Source organism: Tiliqua scincoides, chromosome 8, assembly GCF_035046505.1.
Source record: "Tiliqua scincoides isolate rTilSci1 chromosome 8, rTilSci1.hap2, whole genome shotgun sequence".
In the NCBI taxonomy this organism is placed as follows: Eukaryota; Metazoa; Chordata; class Lepidosauria; order Squamata; family Scincidae; genus Tiliqua; species Tiliqua scincoides.
The window spans coordinates 33,452,387-33,473,109 of NC_089828.1; the positions used below are offsets into that span (position 1 = coordinate 33,452,387).

Consider the following 20,723-nt stretch of genomic DNA (forward strand, 5'->3'; position numbering starts at 1 on the left):
AGAAAAGCCTTCCTAAATATAGATCCAAATGCCACCTTCACTCACATTCAACTTCAGATGGCACCCATATGATAGTGATGGGATGTCCAAATCAATTGAACAAGCCCCAGATCTAGCCCTAGATCCATGTAGCTCCAGATCTACTAGCCAGCTACCTCCAGAAAGCCCATAAGCCAGCAATGGCCCTTTCCCGTTTTTGTGGCTCCAGCATCTTTTATTTAGAGGCACACTGATTCTGAATATGCACAATTTAAAGTACCACACATAACAGCCATTGATAAAAATCTCCTTCTCCTCTTCCCATGATCTTATTTAATCCCAATTTAAAGTCAGAAAATACAGACTATCCCAGTGAAATGGAAAGGACACCGTGTAAGAACTGCCTTCCTGGACTGAACTTCAGCAGGCATCAACCTACCCATTCACCAGTGGAGGGTGCCCCTAGACCAGGGGTGTCAAACCTGAGGCCCGGGGGCCGGATGTGGCCTGTGAGAGCTTTTTATTACTGCTGTACGGGCAGCCCACATGAAAACTGGGCTCTCCCATATCTTGAATATGATCAAGATTTGAGTATTTTTTCTTCTGTCATTTGCAGCTAATGCGTTCCTAAGTGAGAAACAAGTGCTTATTTTTGGTTATGACCTGTTCAATGACATCACCCTGCCTAATGACATCATTTTTGGCCCTCAGCAGGCATCATGAATGCTGTTTGGCCCTCAGTATGAAACAAGTTTGACACCCCTGCCCTACACTGCTGCCGTGTAGGACACACAACACTATACAGATCCCCTTTGCAGAGGTCTCATTACCCCTGCTTTTTTTGAGAAGTGAACAAACAGGAGGCCCTTCTGAGCAGCCAGAGAGAGGCGCTCTGTCTCTCTCACTGGCCATATCTCCATGTAGATTAGGGCTCTTCAAACCCCAGCCTGTAGACCAGGCCCGGGGTTTGGAAAAAGCCCCTCCTCCTGTGAGCAGCACTTACCATTCTGCATCCCTGTGCCCAGAAACACGGAAATGAGGCAGAATGGTAAGCACCACTTGGGACAGGGAGGGCTTTTTCACAGCGGTTTCCAGTTTGGAGATGGCTGATGTAGATGAAAGAAGATTCAACCTCTCTCCCAAGCCCCTATGCATGCCGGAAGACTCTAGGGAAAAGAAGGAGCTGGTGGTGGCCATGAATAATTTCTGGCTTGTAAGCCAAGTCCACATTTGTGGGGCCGTCATCCCATTTCCCACAGTGGCTAGCCATGCGTTTCCAGGGAGTTCTCAAGTCGGGCACAGAGGGAACAGTTCTTTTCTTCCTAGTTTGCTGACTTTGTACATGGAGGTTCCATATAGCTGTAACCAAGAACCTAAAAAAAGCCTTCCTGGGTCAGACTTGAGCCTTTTATAGTCCAGCAGCAGCAGATTGGTGCCACATTTAGGGCATGAAGGCAGTTACCCTCTTCTGCTGTAACTTCCCTTCTCCCCTCTACCCCAGACCCTTGCTAAGCTACTGGACGTAGACCAAGTAGAAAGGTTGGGGCAGCAGAAGAGCTGGTAACAGTAATTCCAAATAGGATTAACAAAACATGCAAAAAACATTTCAGACATTGTTACTTATATTGCACCATCTGTGTGCCTGATGCTGTAGTCCTTACCAACTACCCTATAAAGGTAGAATACAGTATTGTCTATGTTGCAGATACTGGGGTGGGAACTGAGGCAGAGAGAAAGTGGCTTAAAAGTAATGCACAAGGGCCTTCCCAGACCATAGCTATCTCTCTTAATCATTTTGCTACACTAGTTGATTAGCAAGAGGGTACCCCTTCAAGCCAGGGGGTAAAAATCTCAGCTGCCATCTCCAAGCCATTTCTCAGAGACCATGAGAACCAGATTGTGACTAGCCTGGTCACAAACCCACTGGATGCATCCAGTCAGCCTGTTGTTCCCACTAACCTGCATTGCCAAGTTGTTTGTAAAACCGGTACTCCAAATGCAGCTGGGGGGCTCTCGATTTGATGGGCTCCTGGAGACAGAGATGGGGAAAAAAAATTACAGGATTCAGCTGTTGTTATTGCTAACTTATCACAAGAGTTTAAGTAAAGATGGGTTTATATTTAGGGGAGAGGCCTATAGCTCAGTGGTAGACCCTGGGTCAGCATGCAGAAAGTCCCAAGTTCAGCCCCTGGCATCTCCTGGTAGGCCTAGGGAAGACCTTGTCCAAAAGCATGGAGAGCCACTGACATTCAGAGCAGGCAATTTTGAGCCAATGCACAAGATTAATGCTTAAGCAAGAAAATTCTGCATGCAGGTAATCTAAATTTGGTGTCAAGAAAAACCCAAAGTGAGATCCGAAGGAAGAAGGGAGTTCCCCGCGTGAGCAGCAAGGGAGAAACACGTTTCTGGGATAACAGTACTCGGTGAGGTATGGTGGGGAGAGCGTCAAGGTTAGGACTGGAAACCTATGGGCTTCCTGGTGGTATCTAGTTGCCCACTGTTGTAAACTAGATTCTGGGCAAGGTTCATCCAGCAGGGCTCTTCTTATATCCATTAAGTCATGGTTCCCCTACATAGGCTACCTCACAGGATAACTGCAAGGATTTGCACAATGATTCATGAAAAGATATAAATGAGAGATACATTAAGAAAAGAGGAAGTGCTCTGCACACCAATGCCTTTGCGTTATTTCATTAGTTTATAAGACAAAAAGTGAACATGCACCAAACCCTTATAACTTAAATATGCAGGGTGTCATTTCTTTTTTGAAACTTGTAGCCAACTAGGTGATGGGAATGGAAGGATAGTTGGAGGAAAGGGGTGTTAGAACCAGGCTTACCAACTTGATCGCTACGTATTCGTTCGTGTAGAGATTCTTTCCTGGAAAAAAGGAAGAGGAGTGAACCAAAAATCACATATGTTTCCCCATTTTCCTATCATCCCCCCAGCTGCTTGTGTCAATATTCAGATTTTAACTCTCTATTATGCACACCCCTTCACACATTCCAAGAATTATAATTAAAATTATAATTAAAACAAAGGTACACACAGACACACACAAAACTATGTGTGTGGATTCACTTGCCTATTAAAAGATGCCACCATCTTCTCCAAGAACTTTTCTAACCCTCCTGAGTAGTCACAATCAGATCTTGTGGCAGGCTACCGTGTCCACCACTGTAGAGAAACTGCCCTATGTGTTTCTGTGCCAGTCAGAGCTCTGAGTTACTCAAGAGATGGCAAGGCCAGAGCAGCAACTCATACAGAGACAAATGGGCAACACTTCCTAGGTGTGGGCAATCCTGCAGAAATTTTGCGTCGGTGGATGCTGAACGGACAAACCCGATTCAAAAGCAGAGATGTGGCAGAATTATGTAGCCCTGAGCAAAAGGCGACTGAAAGGAAGCAAGCCCAGAGTAGAGACTCTCAGAGAGATCCAGCGCACTGACTGCTTTGGGTTCATAGCAGCCTGTTGCTGTTTTATTGCTTCAATTCTTGCAACACACCAACCATTCTTGTGTGGCTTGAGAACCACTGCCTGAACTGAACAGGAATGCATGAGGTCACTGTCCAAAAGCCCCCAATCTTCCCCCTCCACTGTCCCCTCCTGTTTAACCCTTCAATAATTTGTCCTTGCAAGCTCGGTACATGCAATGCTCCCCCCAGCACCTGCTTTCTCACATCAAACTGGCGTTCCCCATGACCTTTTATCTGAAAAGACTCTCAAGTATTTAATAAAAAAAAGAAGAAGGAAGAGAAGCAATTGGAGTATGGAAACTGAACTGGACTAAAGAGATTCTGTTCCCAGCTGATTGACACAAAACTTGGGTGTCCTTGAGTCACTGTTATGGTCACGGATTGCAGCACATGCAGTCCTCCAGAAGAAGACTCTGCACAGGGCTTCTAAACTCTCCCTGCTTCAGGAAAACCTTTCCACATGTGCTCAACAGCCAAGAAGCCCCACCACAGAACCCCTTTGTGTTGCAAAGGATTCCAGGAGCACGAAAAGACAGAAGTGCCCAACATGCCAAAAAGAGTCGGATTGCAGAGATCTATACTTACATAAAGTGTTCCTGTGTGTGAGGAACAACAGAACACACAGTGGTTAGAACTAGGGTGCTCTAGGTTCTCATCGCCATTCAGCTGTGAAGTCAGCGTGAGTCACTGTGTCTAGCCTAACCTACCTCACAGGGGCGTTTACTGATGAAATGGCATTGTGGATTGAAGAAAACCACAAACACCACCCTGACCACCTTAATAGAAAAGAAGAAAAGTCCTGAATAAGTAACATTTTTACAAATATTCTCAGTTTGCAAATTTGTTTAGCTTCCGCTAGTGATGGAGAGGTAACCCAACCCCACACCGCTCCCTAAAGATCTGGCTCGATTTTGGCATTTCAAAGGATTTCATTCCGCACTGTGTATAAGTAGATTCTCTGTTGAACCACATCCAGTACTGAATTTCTCACTTTTTCTGCATCTGTTTTAAGTTGCCTGCCTCAACTACATGGGAACCGGAGACTCTCCAAGCAAATTCCACCATGTGAGCCTGAAAGAGATATTGGGTGGGAGGTGCAGCAGGTGGCTGGGAGAAAAGAAATAATCCCTGGCATTTGTGAGGATCTAGGAGAAAGTGTAGTCTTAACAGGGTGTGATTGAGAAAGGCCGCTTCTCAGTTGGCATCAGCTGTGGCATCACCAGGCCCACGCTTGCCTCCCAGGAAACAGCCAGATGCTACCAGCAGCTGGAAACTACATGGCATATGCTCAGAGACTCTGGAACAGAGGCTCATCTCCCACAGGCGTCCGATAGTTTAAATGCTGAGAGCAACGTCAGCAATCCAGAGTGTGGGTTTCCAAAACATCCTATTACCAGGGAACTCTGTTGGGCAAAGAACTCCCTACCATCTGCCATGGAACCCCTGCCTATCTGCAAAAGAATTCTGGGGAAGATTCTTAAGTGACAGTTCTCTACAGAGTCAAGGGCTACATCTAATCATATACTGAAACAAGAGGCCCTGCTTCATTTTTTTAAACTGTAGGCACCTCCATCCTTTGAGGATAAAGAATATCAAGGATTTTCCTTTAAAAAGGAAAAGTTGAAGCCGTTTGGGACTTTTTAATTTAGGTGGGGGGGGGGGGAAAGTGGATATGGGGGAGAAACATTACAGAGGATTATAAAATGATGCTACGTTTTCTCTCTCTCAAAAATGGGGCCACTCAGTGAACTGATTGAAGGCTCCTGTTTTAGGACAGACATTGTATTTAGCTATTTCTGAATACAATGCATAATTAACATGCAGAAGTCACTGCCACAAAGTAGCAGCCACAAACTTAGAGGGTCTTATAGGGGGATTAACCCCATTCATGGAGGAAGAGGTTCATTAATGATTATTAGTCACAATACTTAAAAACAGAACCACCATGTTTAGAGGCAATCTACCTTGGAATATGAGAAACTAGCGACATACAGAGAAAGGTTATTGCCTTCAAGTCACTGCTGAGTTATTGCTTCAGCCTTCAAGTTATTGCTGAGCTTGGGAGCACCTGGTTGACCACCCTGGGAACCAGGGTGCAGGACTAGATGGACCTTTGGTCTGATTCAGCTCAGCAGAGCTCTTCTTGTATCCCATTTCTTTGCTGCTGCCGTGCCCTCTCCCCCGTGTCCGCACTTTAAGCTTTCACACCTCATACATCATCTAGCAAAGCTGTTGGGTGTTCATAGGTGTACTCTCCTCACACGTGGCACCAGGTTGGCAAACCTGGGGCACAGCACAGTCCCCAAGTGCATGTCAATGGCATCCTAGGATGCACCCAACACTCCCCTCTGACCATGGTGAAGATCAGTAGTTGCAGAGAGGCTGCCTTTCAGAGAAATTTATCTACTGTTAATGGATTATCTTTCTGGGGAACAGGGGTGAAAAGCCACTAGTCTTCAGCATCTGCATGAGCCTGGTGCATACCCTGCAGTGAGGAATTTGGGGTGCAGGTCATGGCTTAGATCAAGGAAGGTCAACAGGTTGACCCTGGGCAATGCTATCAGATTTTAAATCATCATAAAACAAGGTTAAATGTTTGGGCATTGTTGTCTAACATACAGCAAGAGAGTGTGATCAAAGAACACCAAACCTGCAGGGGTGGCATAATGAAGGTTAAGGTACAGAACGAGCTGAAGCTTTCAAGGAATGCAAAAAAGTGGGGTTGGCTATGCTCAAAACTACAGGAAGGTCAAGGAAGCAATAGGTCTGTTGCTCAGAGAAGATGCTGAAATGGTAATGTACAAACGGCAAAAAGGTAAAGCTGCTCCATTCCCTTCTCCCACAAAGGAAAGGCAGCCCAGCCTAACAGTTGTTAAAGGGGGGGCAGCATCATGGTTCAAGATAGATAGAGATGCAAGGGAACACCTAGTGACTTAAATTCACTTAAAAGTCTCCAGAGTGAGATGAACTACACCTCATGGTACTAAAGGAGGTGGTGGATGTGATCTCAGAATCCCCGACTGCAACCTCTGAACTCCAGGGGAATAGGAGAGTTGTCAGAAGACAGGAGATGAGCAAAGCTCCTTTTAAAAAAGGGAGGGGAGGAATCCAGGAAACTACAGACCAGCAGTGCCACACTGAGCTAGCAGTCAGAGTAGTGATTCTCAACCTTTTTCATCTTGCGGCACACTAGCAAGGCACTAAAATGGTCAAGGCACACCATCAGCTTTTTGACAATTGACAAGGTACACTGTGCTGTCAATGGGGGCTCACATCCCCTAGTGGTCCTATTGATAAATGACCCTCTCCCAAATTCATGCAGCACACCTGGGAACCATTTGCGGCATACCAGTGTGCCATGGTACAGTGGTTGAAAACGGCTGAGTTAGAGACCGCTGCAGGAAAAAAAAAAGCAAATGCAATGCTGGGCTACATGAATAGAAGCATATAGTCCAGATCACTAGAAGTAACTTCCACTGTATTCTGCACAAGTAAGAGCCTATTTGGAATACTGCCTCCATCTCTGGACATCATATTTTAAAGTTGTACATTTGATGGAATGGGTTCTGGGGAGGCAACAAAGATAGTAAGGGGTCTGGAAACCAAGTTCTATGAAGAATAGTTAAAATTGGCATGTTTAGACTGGAGACAAAAACAACTACTAAGGTAGCAGTTCCCAAACTGTGGGTCTGGGATCCACCAGCTGGTTCTGCCCCAATTTTTGATGGTTTGCAAAACTGACATAGCAAATTAGGCTGTGTGCATCAAGGGTTAAACAAGCTGCTACTTGGGGAGGGCGCACTGCTGCCCAGTCATCATCATAGCCGCACCGCTTGTCATTTATAAATCAGACAGCAACCTCTCAGGCCTCTAAAAAGCTGGGGGACCTCTGGATGAAGGAGAGAGAAGCAGAGAGGATATCCATCTTCAAGTAACTGTCATGCAGAAAGAGGGGAAGATTTGCTCTCTCTGGCTCCTGGGGGCAGCAGAACCTATAAGGAAGGAGATTTAGGCTAAACATGAGGAAGAATTTCCTAACTGCAGGGGCTGTCCAGCACCAAATACAGGCTTCCTTGTGAGGTTGTGGGCTTGCCCTCATTGGAGGTTTTCAAGTATAGGCTGGACAGCCACCTCTCAGGGGTGCCATAGCAGCTGCTTGCACCAACCATGGGGTTGAACTAGATGATCTCCAAGGACCCTTCCAACTCTAACATTCTAAGATTTCATGCTCCCAACGTTAGCAAATGCACAAATTCCAGGATGGGAGCTTATCAATTCAACAGGCTCCCAGATTAGAACAGTCTGCATTTAAACTGATAATACATAGGGGAAAAAAGAAGCTGTTTTATACCAAGTCAGAATTCTCGCACACGATTCAGTATTGTGAGAGCTGAATGGCAGCAGGCTCTCCAGGGTTTCAGACAGTCCTACTTGGAGATACTGCAAGAAACTGAACCTGGGATCTTCTGCATGTAACAGCAAGGACTCTGCCACTGAGTTACTGCCTCATCCCCTTCTCATTACAAGACACAATTTTAAACTGGTTTCTGCAGACAGACACAAAGGGTGGGAGCTCTCAGGCAACTGTGGAGTCCATGGGGGAAGTTAAAATGGATTATCCAAGCCTTACAGCAAAATGCTGGTTGCACAGCCTGGAATGTGCCCATTTTGTATGCCATCCTGAAGCTGCACTGAGAAGACAAGGCAGCCTCCAGAAATAACACCACAGGCCTGCTTTTGCTTCCTTTGAAATCAACTGGTGTTCCAGACAGACAAACGTGTTTAGCAACAGGTAAGGGGAGTGTACGCACCTGTGCTCAATACTGTCACGACACTGTACCCGCAAGATGGAAAATAAGAATGTCACACAGTGATGTTGACTCACCTAGCCGGAGTTCCCCAAAGTTACCGCAGCCAATCTTCTTCCCGACTCGGAAGTTCGGGCCCACCATTAAGACTCCAGAGTTGGTCCCTGCTGTTCGGCTCCCGTGAGTATTCCGGCTGCTGCCCGTTTTAGACATCCTTTTGCCTTCCTCGTTTTCCCCCTTCCCTCCTCTCTTATCAAAATCCATAAGTTTGTGATACCCTGGCCTCTCCACGGTTACGCCGCTGCCATACAAATCCCAACACGGCCGAAACGTAAGGGGGGGAGCTGGGGGGAACAGGGGGAGGGAGGAGGGGTGAAGGGGGAAGGGGAAAAAAGAAGGAAGAGGAGATCTCAAGTAGGATTCTTCTTGGTTAATAAACCATCACGGGTTGAGGAGGGGAGGGTGCGGGGGGTTGGTTGCCACCCGCATGCGCTGGGCTAGTGGAACGTTAGTCCTCTTGCCAGACTCGCAGGGACTCCAACCGGCGCCTCCGACTGGTCGCTCTTTGGAGAAGCCGACATTGTGGAAGATGGGGGATGTCCAGCGGTGATCCTTGGCTTCCGGGCTAGAGAACAGAAACAGTTCAGGTTACAACACAAAACAACAGGGTGGTGTAGAGGTTTGGGAGGTGACTTAGACCTGGAAGATCCAGGTTCAAATCCTCCCCCCCCCCCAGCAATGAAGCTTCCTGGATGACCTTGGGCCAGTCACTTTCTCTCAGCCTCACCTACCTCACAGGGTTGTTATGAGGAAAGAATGAGGGGAGCAGCTGTGTACACCACCCTTCCTTGGAGGAATGGTGGTATAAAAACGTGAAAAACAAACATATGGAAAATATGGGGGGGGGAACTCAAGCAAATGGGACTATATAAACATGAGCAGCAGCAAGACAAAACCTCACTTACATCCATGAGTAGGTCTAGTTAAAGACAGAATACATAGTTATTCAACTGAAAACCTTTTGATCCGTTTTAACATGTTTTTAGTGTTTCCCCGTTTTATTGCTTGAAAGCCATTCCGGGGATCTTTACTTGCATAAGGCAGCATAAAACATTTTAAAATACAGAATCCATAATTACATTGGCCTAACCTAACCTAGGGTTACAATCCTATGCACACTTTCCTGGGAATAACTCCTATGGTACTCATAGGGAGTAACATTATGGTACTCACTTCCAAGTAGACATGTATAGGATTGGGCTGTAAGGTTGCAAACTTCACCATAGAAGAAATTCTACTGAACACTATGGCACTTCTGCATAAACACATGCAGGCTTGTACCATGAAAAAACTATTTTGATAGACGGTAGGGTAGTCCCTCCACCAATTAGGCAGCAAAGTTATTTTTTCATTCGATAGCTTATAAGGGCAGATGGCAAATACCTTCTCAGAGGCAGCATTCCCTCCTGTATGAGACGAAGGGGAATGCCCCTTCTAAGGGAAAGGCCTCTAAGATGATCCCAACAGCAAGGTATGTACTTTATCAAGAAAAAAGGAATGCCAAAATTTTCATTAGAACTATTGGGTTTTCCTCATATGCAAATATAAATTTTCTGTGAGTTTTAGTTAACACTTTAAACAAGTGACAGCCCTAATTTTTTTTCATACGATGTGCACAGAATCAGCACTACTATTGGGCACCAGTTCAGAATAGGCATCCCCTTATCCCCCAGGCTGGAGGAAATGCCTCTTTTAAGATGGTGTCTGCTGAAACACATATATGCACCACTGAAGAGGCATTCTTCTCCCTTACTGAAAGGAATGCCTCTTCTAAGATGACACTTGCCCCCTGCATTTCACCCCCCCTCCCCCAATGCACACAGGATACCAAACTCACACCCCTGGTGATCTGAGCATTAAGAAATCAACCCTGTATCTACTTGCACCACTTCATCAGCACAGCTTGCATTGCTTGGTCGCATGGGAGTATGTCAGCACCTTAATCTCTGTCAAGAGACAGAGAAAGGGTACCAGAAAATTTGTCAAGGTTTGCTGTCCAAGAAAGCACAGCTGCTATACAGCACTGAGATTTCATCTTCTTAAATCCTTCCTCCCTCACAAAACTACCCCCCCCACCATGTTACAGCCTTTAATCCAAGTTTGAGTGTCTGCCCTCAAGCTTTTGAAATGAAGAAGAAAATCCCAGAAGAAAAAAACACTAAAATTCCTCTTTTAAAAAGGCACACTTCTGTTAATCTGGATTAGACAAGGCTTCCCTTGAAGAGCTAGAAGGAAAAGGCAGTCAATTCCCAGAGGATTACCACAAGGCGTGGGAGGAACAGCCTGCTCATCCTTCCGAATTAGAGAGAGAGAGAGAGAGAACGCAAAAGAACAAACAGTGTCTATGTGATTGAGGAGGAAGCAAGAGAAGAGATTAAGGGTTGAGATTTGGGGGGGGGGAGTGGTACAGCCTCCTCCTGAGACAATAAAGGTAGAGAACGCAAGGTGAGTGCATATGAGAGAAAGAGAAAAGTGTGACTTTAAATATAATATTAAAGCTTCCCTGCCAGTGAAAAGCTAGAATGCCACGGATAAGGGTGTTAATGGCAAAGTATTTTTCACCAGTTTGCTCATATTCTACTTGCAGAAAGTTCTGCTACTGGGGAGGTATATAATTCTTTCCACCTCACATCCCCTGCAGAAACTGCACCTGTGAGCCTTTTTGGATTGTATGTTGCACCGCATCCCAACTGACACCAATTCACAGATACAAGCCTGGGCATGTCCAGAGTTCACCCACCTTTTGATTACAAGATACCAGAAATTGCAGCCTTCAGAGAGCAGAGATTAAGGACCAATGCATCCTGAGAAAAACTCCCCGCTCCAAGTCCCAGCCTCAATCCAGGCCCACAACATACACATGATGCCAGATAAATGTAGTCAGCTATTAGCCACATCTTGGTTGTTGGGGTTGAAAGCACATTCCTAACAAGGAAAAGACTCAAGTGTTCTGAGGTTTTATCATTGAGGAAAATGAAGTGACTGAACAGAGGCTGGGAGCCTACACTGATGTTCACAGGCACTGCAGAGAAGCACTTCTCTCTCATACAATAGTATAACTTTGCTTCATCCAATTGAAGAGGCATGGTAGGTGGTTCAGGACAGACAAAAAACAAAATTACTATCTCACAATTAAGCTATGGAACTCACTGCCACAAGATGGAGTGACAACTGACTTAAGTGGTTTTCCTCCCTTTCCTCTCTGGCCTTATCCATTCTATTTTCCAGAGTTTACATTCCAACTCAGATAAGTAGAAAGCCATGTACAGGTATAACCTAATTATCCACGGATTTTTCATCCATGGTTATATCTCAATGCTATGATCTCCTCTATGGAGAACTCGTGCAAGGAAAGCGCCCTACAGGTAGACCACAGCTGCGATACAAGGACATCTGCAAGAGGGATCTGAAGGCCTTAGGGATGGACCTCAACAAGTGGGAAACCCTGGCCTCTGAGCGGCCCGCTTGGAGGCAGGCTGTGCAGCATGGCCTTTCCCAGTTTGAAGAGACACTTTGCCAACAGTCTGAGGCTAAGAGGCAAAGAAGGAAGGCCCATAGCCAGGGAGACAGACCAGGGACAGACTGCACTTGCTCCCGGTGTGGAAGGGATTGTCACTCCCGGATTGGCCTTTTCAGCCACACTAGACGCTGTGCCAGAACCATCTTTCAGAGCGCGATACCATAGTCTTTCGAGACTGAAGGTTGCCAATATATATATAAATATATGAGAAGGGCCCTTTAAATTTAAAAAGTCATTTAACAATAGCCTTGTTAATGAAGAGAGGGCAGCAGGCTGACAAGCCATCAAGCATTCTCTTTCCAGGCACTTAGAAGAGCTTCACTCCAAGGCAAGGGACCCTCCCTTCCCCCTGAGCATCTGAAAGAAAAATCATCACTTTGCATTCTTTCCCAGCAATGTGCTCTGGGTGAAGGGAGAGGTCGCTGACTCAGAGTGAAGTCCTGGAGAGACTGATTATGAATTGTCCGCCTGCCTAATGACTCAGTCTTACATCACAAAGGTCAGCATGTTTTTAAATCGCCTAGCAAAGGGACATTGTTTTTTAAAGGGATTTGCTTTAATGCACTTTTTGCTGCCCAAACAAGTTCGAGTTCGCGAATAATGAGACTCAACCTGCATGTGAAATAAATTGGATTTCTTTCTTTAAAAAAGATGAGTTGTGAAGATTACTAAACCATTTTAAGTTCGTATAGCACCTTTTCCAGGTGATTAACTACTGAATCTTATGTGTGACTACAGTACTCAGAAGTAACTTCTACTGAGATCAATGGGACTTTCTCTCAGGTTATAGTGCACAGGATTGCAACATAATATTATTTTTTAATCCCCTAAACACAAAGTGCTGTATAACTAACAGTGACAAGCCTCCGCCTTCAGGCTTATTACTGTACTATTGATGACGATTAGTGACAACAGCTGAATGACATCTCCATTTGCAGAAGAGGTATTTACCTCCAAATACCAGGTGCTGTGGGACAAAAAAATAGGGAAGGGCCATCACATTCCTCTCCTATTTATGGGCAGTGAAGCCTACTTCCTGGAGGTTTCTAGCTGGTCCCCTATGGAAATCAGGATGCTAGACAAGATGAATGCTTAGTCTGACCCAGGAAGGCAATTTCTATCTCTTTCTTTCAAACACAGGGCAAGTATATCAGCTAAAAGGACCTTCCAGATTCAAGGGCAGCATCTCTCTAAAGGTCAGTTAAAGGGGACAAACAAGAGGGAAGACTATCGCCTTCATGCCCTGCTTGTAAGCATCTCAAAAGCATCTGGTGGTCCACTGTTGGAAAGAGGTCGTTGGGCCTTTAGTGCATTCCAAATAATGAAAAACAAAGAGTATTAACAATTACAAGAAATTACGAAATGGAAGATAAAACAAATATACAACGTTAGAAGTAGGTCGGGGAGTACCATTGGATTAGATTTCTCATTTCACAGACGTGTCATGTACCTACCAGCCTCAGGCACACAACTAGATATTATACAGACAGTAAAAAGTTTCAAGTTTTAATAAGAACAGAACACAGTTTTAAGGACTGTAAGAGAATATGGGATCTTTTAAAAGAATCAAGAAGGCCGCTAGTATCCAAAACTTAGGCAAGGGGGGAAATCTGTTCTCAATCCACCATCTTCCTTTTTACTCCCCATCACTGCAGAATCTCCTGTTACATCTTGTTCCAGACTTTCACCAGACCCACAAGATTGTCTTGAAAATCATGTGTTTAGAAAATCTCTCTCACACACACTTTACAAACAGCCTCCAGGAAAATGTACATAATTTACATATACACAGGAAAAGAAAGGGAAAAAAAAATCAGACCCCTTCCCCCATAAGCCCCTTGTAAACCCCAAGGCCCGTTCTACTGGAGGCCAAATTTTAAAAATTCTGCCAAGATTGGGAGGTGAAGACAGAAGAAATTAAGGGCAGTCCTAATCTTATTGTGAGTTCCAGCTGTACATCTCCATAGACTCTCAAAACAGATCACATATACAGGATACTGTATGTATATTACAATGAATGGTTGGGGTGGAATGGGGGGGAAGGTGGCCACTGCATTCCTAAACATCACCAGAGGAACGTGGAAGCGGAGTGAGATGGAAGAAAATCTGTTCCTTTGCCCCTTTGCGTAGGCCCTGCAACAAGATTTGTGGACTTTGCTACAGAAGGAAACTGAGGGGTTGGTGATGGAAACAAGACTGCACTCCATAGCCAACACCACAAAAGTCACACCAAAGACAGAAAATTCAGTACCCCATGGCTGCCAGAGTTAGACACGTACATGACAGTCATCTGTGTCAAACCAGATTCTATGGCAGAGGCACCATTTTGGAAATTGTCTAGGCAATTACTGCCACATGTTTCTCCTCCAATCTTTCCTCTGAAGCAGCTCTCCAGTCAACTGGCAAAACACACTCAAAGCAACAACCTCCAAATTTATACAAGAATAAATCTAGCCCACTAACCTTTCCCTATAATCAGATTTAAATCCATCTTGTCCCTTTCAGGCTACCAGTCAGTCTACCAGTTATCAGCCAACACTGAAGTGTCTTGATGAAGTGTCCAGCCAAGGAACAAACTCCTTTCAAAAATGAATGAACCATCACAGCTTCTCCCCAGGAACAGTGATTCCAGTTCCATGTCAACAAAAAGAATTCCCTCAACTCAGTTCCCAAGAACACACCTGATTGTTTTTTTCCCCTTTTGAAATGCTGACATTTCCAAGTTCCTGCCAAGTCAAAGCCTCTGGTAAAGGGAAGGATAGGATTTTTAAAATTCAAATAAAAATGGTTTATACATCACAAGTTTGACACCAAATAGGTATACAAACAGTAATTAAAAATGTTTAGAAACAAGGTAATATTTGGGGGGGGTGGGGGTGGAAGCTGTATGTAATGGATTTAAGGCATCTTAAAAACCTCTTGATCCATCGTGATCTTTTCAGCTTATTAAAACGGAGGTGATGAGGAAGGGGAGAAGGAACTTGAAAGGGAGTAGTTGTTAGCTGGTCAGTCATACCCGATTCTAGACCTGTAGCACCCAGAACTCTTGAACTCAGCATCTCCAAGGTCAGTGGCTAGAGCTAAAGATAATGGACAAAAACTTTTTAAAATATACTGAAATTAAGAAACACTGTGAACTAGATACATCCACAAAGGAAATGGAATCTCCTTGTTTGAAGGCAGTTCACCTCTAAATCTCCGTCCTCTGTGCTAACAGAGATGGCACTTTTGCCTTCCTGCTCTCTTTGTAGATTTCCCGGGCCTTACTCCAGCAGATGCAATTTTTATTTACGCTTATTTTAAAATATTCACACCCCACTTTTTTGAGCTAAACCAGGGGTGTCCAAACATTTTGGCAGGAGGGCCACATCATCTCTCTGACACTGTGTCGGGGGCTGGGGAAAAAAAAGAATTAATTTACATTTAAAATTTGAATAAATTTATATAAATGATATATTAGAGATGGAACTTATATGAATGAATGAAGGTCTTGCAGTAGCTCAAGGCCTATAGAAGGCCTTGCACAAAGCAAGGCCAGCCTTTCCTTCACTGCCACTGCTGCATCACAGACATGAAACAGCAAGTAGTGGAGGGAGCCCTTGTTCCACAGCTCAGGTGAGAGGTCAAACAGTCGTCCTCCTGCTAAGAGCAGTTGTGTCAGGCCAGCATGGGCTCCAGCAAGTCTCCAGAGGGCCAAAGGCCCTGGAAAAAAATGGGCAGCCAATGAAGTCGCCAAAGCAGTTCGCAGAATCAAACCACCTAGCTCCAGTAACCACCCTGGCCACCGCATTCCGCACTAGATGCAGCTTCCAAACTGTCTTCAAGGGTAACCCCAGAGCACATTACAGCAATCCACTCTTGAAGCCACTAGGGCATGGGCCGCTGTAGTCATGACCGATCAACTCAAGTACAACCACAGCTGGCGCACCAGCTGGAGTTGAGCAAATGCATCCCTGGCCACTGCTGTCACCTGGCTCTCCAGGGAAAGTTGTGAATCCGGGAGCACACCCAAACTGCGCACCTGTTCCTGCAGACACTTGCTGCTCTCCAGAAGCTAGTCGTGTCCACCCATGACAGCTAAATTGAACCTGCATGGACAGAAACAATCATCATTCATCATTCTTTATTTACGGTCACAGACCCAACATCAGAAACGGTCTATCTCTGGATGTTGGGGAGTAACAGAAGGGCTATTACCTTCAAATTCCGAATGTGAGCTTCCCTGAGGCATCCGGCTGATCACTGCTAGACACAGGATACTGGGCTCAGTGGACCTTTGGTCTGATGCTACAGAGCAATTCCTGTCTTCTTATACTTTGAAAGTCAGGACAAGTCAAAACGCTCCAAAGTTTTTACACAGCATCTAACTTAATAATCTTTACTTGTTTCTTACCCTCCTTGTCTTTCGTTGAGAAAAGCAATAAGGTGCTAAGATAACTTTTACAAAAAGCCAAGCAGACTGGATTTTGGAAAAGCATGCTTTCAAGCAGACCCAAGTCGACTGGACTGAGCGTTACCTGCTGACATCTGCAATATAGCCAGGAGGCAGTTTCTCTCCCTCCCCCATCTCTCTTATTTCCTTGTTTGTCTGCCAGAGACAGCCCGGCAGGAAGCTCCCTTAAGTACTCTGACAGAAACCAAGGCTGCCAACGACACACCATCGCCCGAGCCTACGTCAGGTTGAAACCAGCGCTGCTTGAATGAGGAGGAGGAGGAGGGCTGGCTGCCGAGGAACCAAATGAAGCCAGATCATAAAAATAAAGCGTCTCACGGTGCCAGCACAATCCTGGGAAGGCGTTTCTCAAAATATGTCCCTCATCAAGGGGGAAGGAGGAGCTAGCAAAGGTGGGACCAGGGAAAAAGTTCTACTGCCACACATAGATCATGGCAGGCAGGTGAATGAGCTCGATGCTCCACAAAATCAGCATACAGACATTTTAAAAAATTCCTTTCTTACATCCCAATAAGTCTCAAGTCACTTGGTCTCTAGTATAATAATTCTGAGATAAGTACACTGCTGGGATTTTTTCGGAGGAGACCACAACTTTGGGGCAAAAAATGCAGAAGATTCCACCATAATTCCTGGTAGGGAGAAGACCCCTATCTGCAACCCTGAACAAAGGAAGCTGCCTTACACTATTGGTCCATCTAGCCCAATATTGTATTTGCTGGTTAGGAGCAACTGTGTGGTCTCTCTTTAGCTCTCCTGGCTCACTACCCAAGATTCCTTCTGATTGAAAAACACTAAGAACCGAACCAGAACCTTCTATATGCAAGGCATCTCCTTGACCACCCAGCAATGTTCCCCATAACCTAAACCACAACGAAAGGATGCTGCTGATGAGACCTAGCACCTACCACAATAAAAAGGACTTTAGTATATTTGCAGTGATGGTTATATAGAACTTCTACATTCAGAGGCAGCATGTGTATTGTATTGTATTGTATTGGCAACCTTCAGTCTTGAAAGACTATGGTATCACGCTCTGAAAGGTGGTTCTGGCACAGCATCTAGTGTGGCTGAAAAGGCCAATCCGGGAGTGACAATCCCTTCCACACCGGGAGCAAGTGCAGTCTGTCCCTGGTCTGTCTCCCTGGCTATGGGCCTTCCTTCTTTGCCTCTTTGCCTCAGACTGCTGGCAAAGTGTCTCTTCAAACTGGGAAAGGCCATGCTACACAGCCTGCCCCCAAGCGGGCCGCTCAGAGGCCAAGGTTTCCCACTTGTTGAGGTCCATCCCTAAGGCCTTCAGATCCCTCTTGCAGATGTCCTTGTATTGCAGCTGTGGTCTACCTGTAGGGCGCTTTCCTTGCACGAGTTCTCCATGGAGGCAGCATACTACTGAATATTAGCTGTTGGGAACAATAGTGGAAAAAGGTTGCTACCTTCATGACCTACATTTGGGCTTCTTGCCTACATCTGGTTGGCTGCTGAGGGACTGTCGATGTTTGGCCTGCTCCAGCAAGGTTCTTCTGTTTTTTGTTTTTTTTTTTAAAGAGGACGAGTCTATCAACAGGCATTAGTGAGGTTCCTAAAATAAAACCTCCATGTACAGGGGCAGCCTACCTCTTATTAACAAATGCCAGAAGCAAGCAACAGAGGAGGTTCATTACCTTCTTGCCTGCAGCTGGGTTTTCCAGGGGCAGCTGGCTAGCCAAAAAGGGAAGTTGGACAAGAATGACCTTTGGTGAAATCCAGCAGGGCTCTTCTTAATCTTATGCTATCCATACTCCGTGTCAACAGCTACACTTCCTGGCTACTGCTAATCTACCCACTCAAACAGTTGGCTTTTTCAGATGGAACTCCCATCAAGACTTCTTTGTGGCCAGTTCCTCTTCCATCTCTGGTGTCCCTGATGAACACGATGGCCATGTTCTGGTTATTTTCTGCACTTCTCATCTTCAGTTCCTACCTATCCTATATACTAACTTTCTCAGTACAAAATGTAAGAGCACTGACACATACTGAAGGAAGTTGTGGGAGTTCTGGGGAACTTTAAAGTTCCTCCAGAAGATCAGTAATGACAGACAAGCATCAACTAAACTGACTGAACTCTCTGCTATCCTAGATCTGGGTTGTAGCCACTTAGAACCTGTGGAGGGGTTAGCACCTCCTTTGGAATCCCTCCCCCACAGATTAAAATAAAATTTATTTAAACCTATCAAACTTCTGTTTCTGTAATTTCACATAAGAAATATCAACAGATCCCCCAGTGTAGATCCTTTCACCTAAAAACATTCTTGGCTACGAGCCCATCTCCCCACAATCCACAGATGCACTGAAGTTTATGCGAGAGTGCTTCCCACACATGCATAAACTGAGCATGCTTGAAAACGTGCTCTTGAAATTTCCAAAGGGAAGAATTTGCTTTCCAAAACAAAATGGGACCTCTGCAGCTGATGTTCAAGGGTTACTCAGCAAACGTATCAATGTGAGGGACACATCTCTGAAGACAGAAAATGAGGAAGCCACTCACAATGTTGCCAACCTCTAGATCAGTGATTTTCAGATCAGCATGCTGCGGTAGGTCTGCAGGTGTTTTGCAGGAGTCTAGAGCAGTGTTTCTCAAACTGTGGGTCAAGACCCACTAGGTGGATCGCGAGCTAATTTCAGGTGGGTCCCCATTCATTTCAATATTTTATTTTTAATATATTTGACTTGATGCTACCATGGGATGTGACTACATTTAGGGACCTGTACTTTTAACAAGCTACTACGTATAAATATTCTTTTAACAATGATAGTCAATGGGACTTACTCCTGGGCAAGCATGGGTAGAATTACAGCCTAGGATTGTTAAAAAGTTTCCTGCTGGATGATGTCACTTCTGGTCATGACGTCACTTCCAGTGGGTCCTGACAGATTCTCATTCTAAAAAGTGGGTCCCAGTGCTAAATGTGCGAGAACCACTGGTCTAGAGCCCAAACTCCAGCCCTGGGGCCACTTGCGGCCCTTGAGGCCTCTCAATGCGGCCCTCAGGGAGCTCCCAGTCTCCAATGAGCCTCTGGCCCTCCAGTGATTTGTTGGAGCCCACACTGGCCCAATGCAACTGCTCTCAGTGTGAGGGCAACTGTTTGACCTCTTGGTGAGCTGTGGGATGAGGGCTCCCTCCACTGCTTGCTGTTTCACGCCTGTGGTGCACTAATGACAGAAAAGGAAAGGCCAGCCTTGCTTTTGTGCAAGGCCTTTATTCATTCATATAAGTTCATCTTTAATATATTCACGTATGTAAATTTATTCAAACCTGAAATGTAAATTGATTCTTCCCCCCCCCCCCGGCCTCCGACACAGTGTCAGAGAGACAATGTGGCCCTCCTGCCAAAAACTTTGTGGACACCCCTGGTCTAGAGCACAGCAGTTGAAAACTGCTGAAAAACTCTTACAAGTTTTGTGGCTCCGCTTCTAAGAAACTCTCTCTTCTTCCACTGGCAGAGCCAGCGGAAGAAGAGGAGCAGACCATTACTACAGACAGTTGCCCTAAAAACAGAACCGCAGAACAGTCTCCTGGAAGTGACATCATAAGAGGTCAAGACCATAGAGGGCAATGTGCCATGAGAAGAAAAATGAACACAATCACTACTCTAGATCAGGGCTCTCCAAAACTACAACCCCGAGGGCACAAGATTTTATCTGGCCTGCAGCAAATGGTTTTCTGGTCAGAGCATTTGCTAATGTTGACATTTTTACTCATTATATATCTTTTTTCAGTGTAACCATGGCATTTTTTTCTTTGTAATTGTCACATTTCTATTTTGTTCTGAATCATACCATGCCGATTACAAAAAAGGTACAACTAAAAACATATTCATTCATTCAAATTTCATTTAATCACTTACAAAACCAATTTTTTTCGGCCCGTGAAAATGTGTAAAATACAGAATGTGGTCCACATACTGAAAAGATTGGAGATCTCTGATCTAGATGAATGCTGTAACCGGAAGCCCTTGCTATCTGTTACTCTTCACTCTTTATTGATCCCAAGCTTGAACATACAAAGCTGCTTTCTACAATGCCAAATTACTGGGCCACCCAATTCAGTTCTGTCTATACTGCTTGGCAACGGGTTCCAGAAGATGCCCAACAGGAGCTGCAGAAAATGGAAACTGGGACTTTCAACATATATAGCAGATGCTCTACCACAGACAGCCCCTGACCACAGGAAATAAGCTCTACAGCTCTCTGTTGCAACACTGATTTCAAGGAAGCCTTTTTTGTTTCCCCTCTCAAATCTGTCTAATGATTCCCATCCAGGTTCTACATTACAAGAGAAGAAAAATGTCTAACTCCATACATGTTTTTCCCCACTTTTCCATTCTAAAAACTTACACACCCCAAATAGTTTTCCTCGTTAGGGGAAGGTAGCTTCTCACTTCTTGGATCT

The 20,723-nt window shown here is 45.1% G+C and overlaps 1 protein-coding gene across 5 annotated transcripts in view; it reads right to left on the reverse strand.

Moving 5' to 3' along the window:
• Positions 1–20,723, reverse strand: part of CSNK1G2 (casein kinase 1 gamma 2) — a 61,233-nt gene that overhangs the window by 16,177 nt on the left and 24,333 nt on the right. For 4 of the 5 annotated variants that reach the window (XM_066636623.1, XM_066636621.1, XM_066636625.1 and 1 more), the window contains exons 2-4: positions 8,342–8,889; positions 2,819–2,859; positions 1,939–2,008 (exon numbers count right to left, since the gene is read on the reverse strand). In XM_066636623.1, coding sequence (XP_066492720.1) covers positions 1,939–2,008; positions 2,819–2,859; positions 8,342–8,528 — 298 coding nt within the window. In that variant the 5' untranslated portion in view covers positions 8,529–8,889. Of the gene's footprint in view, positions 1–1,938; positions 2,009–2,818; positions 2,860–8,341; positions 8,890–15,865; positions 15,936–20,723 lie in introns of those variants that run through there. The other variant, XM_066636622.1, reaches the window with a different exon arrangement.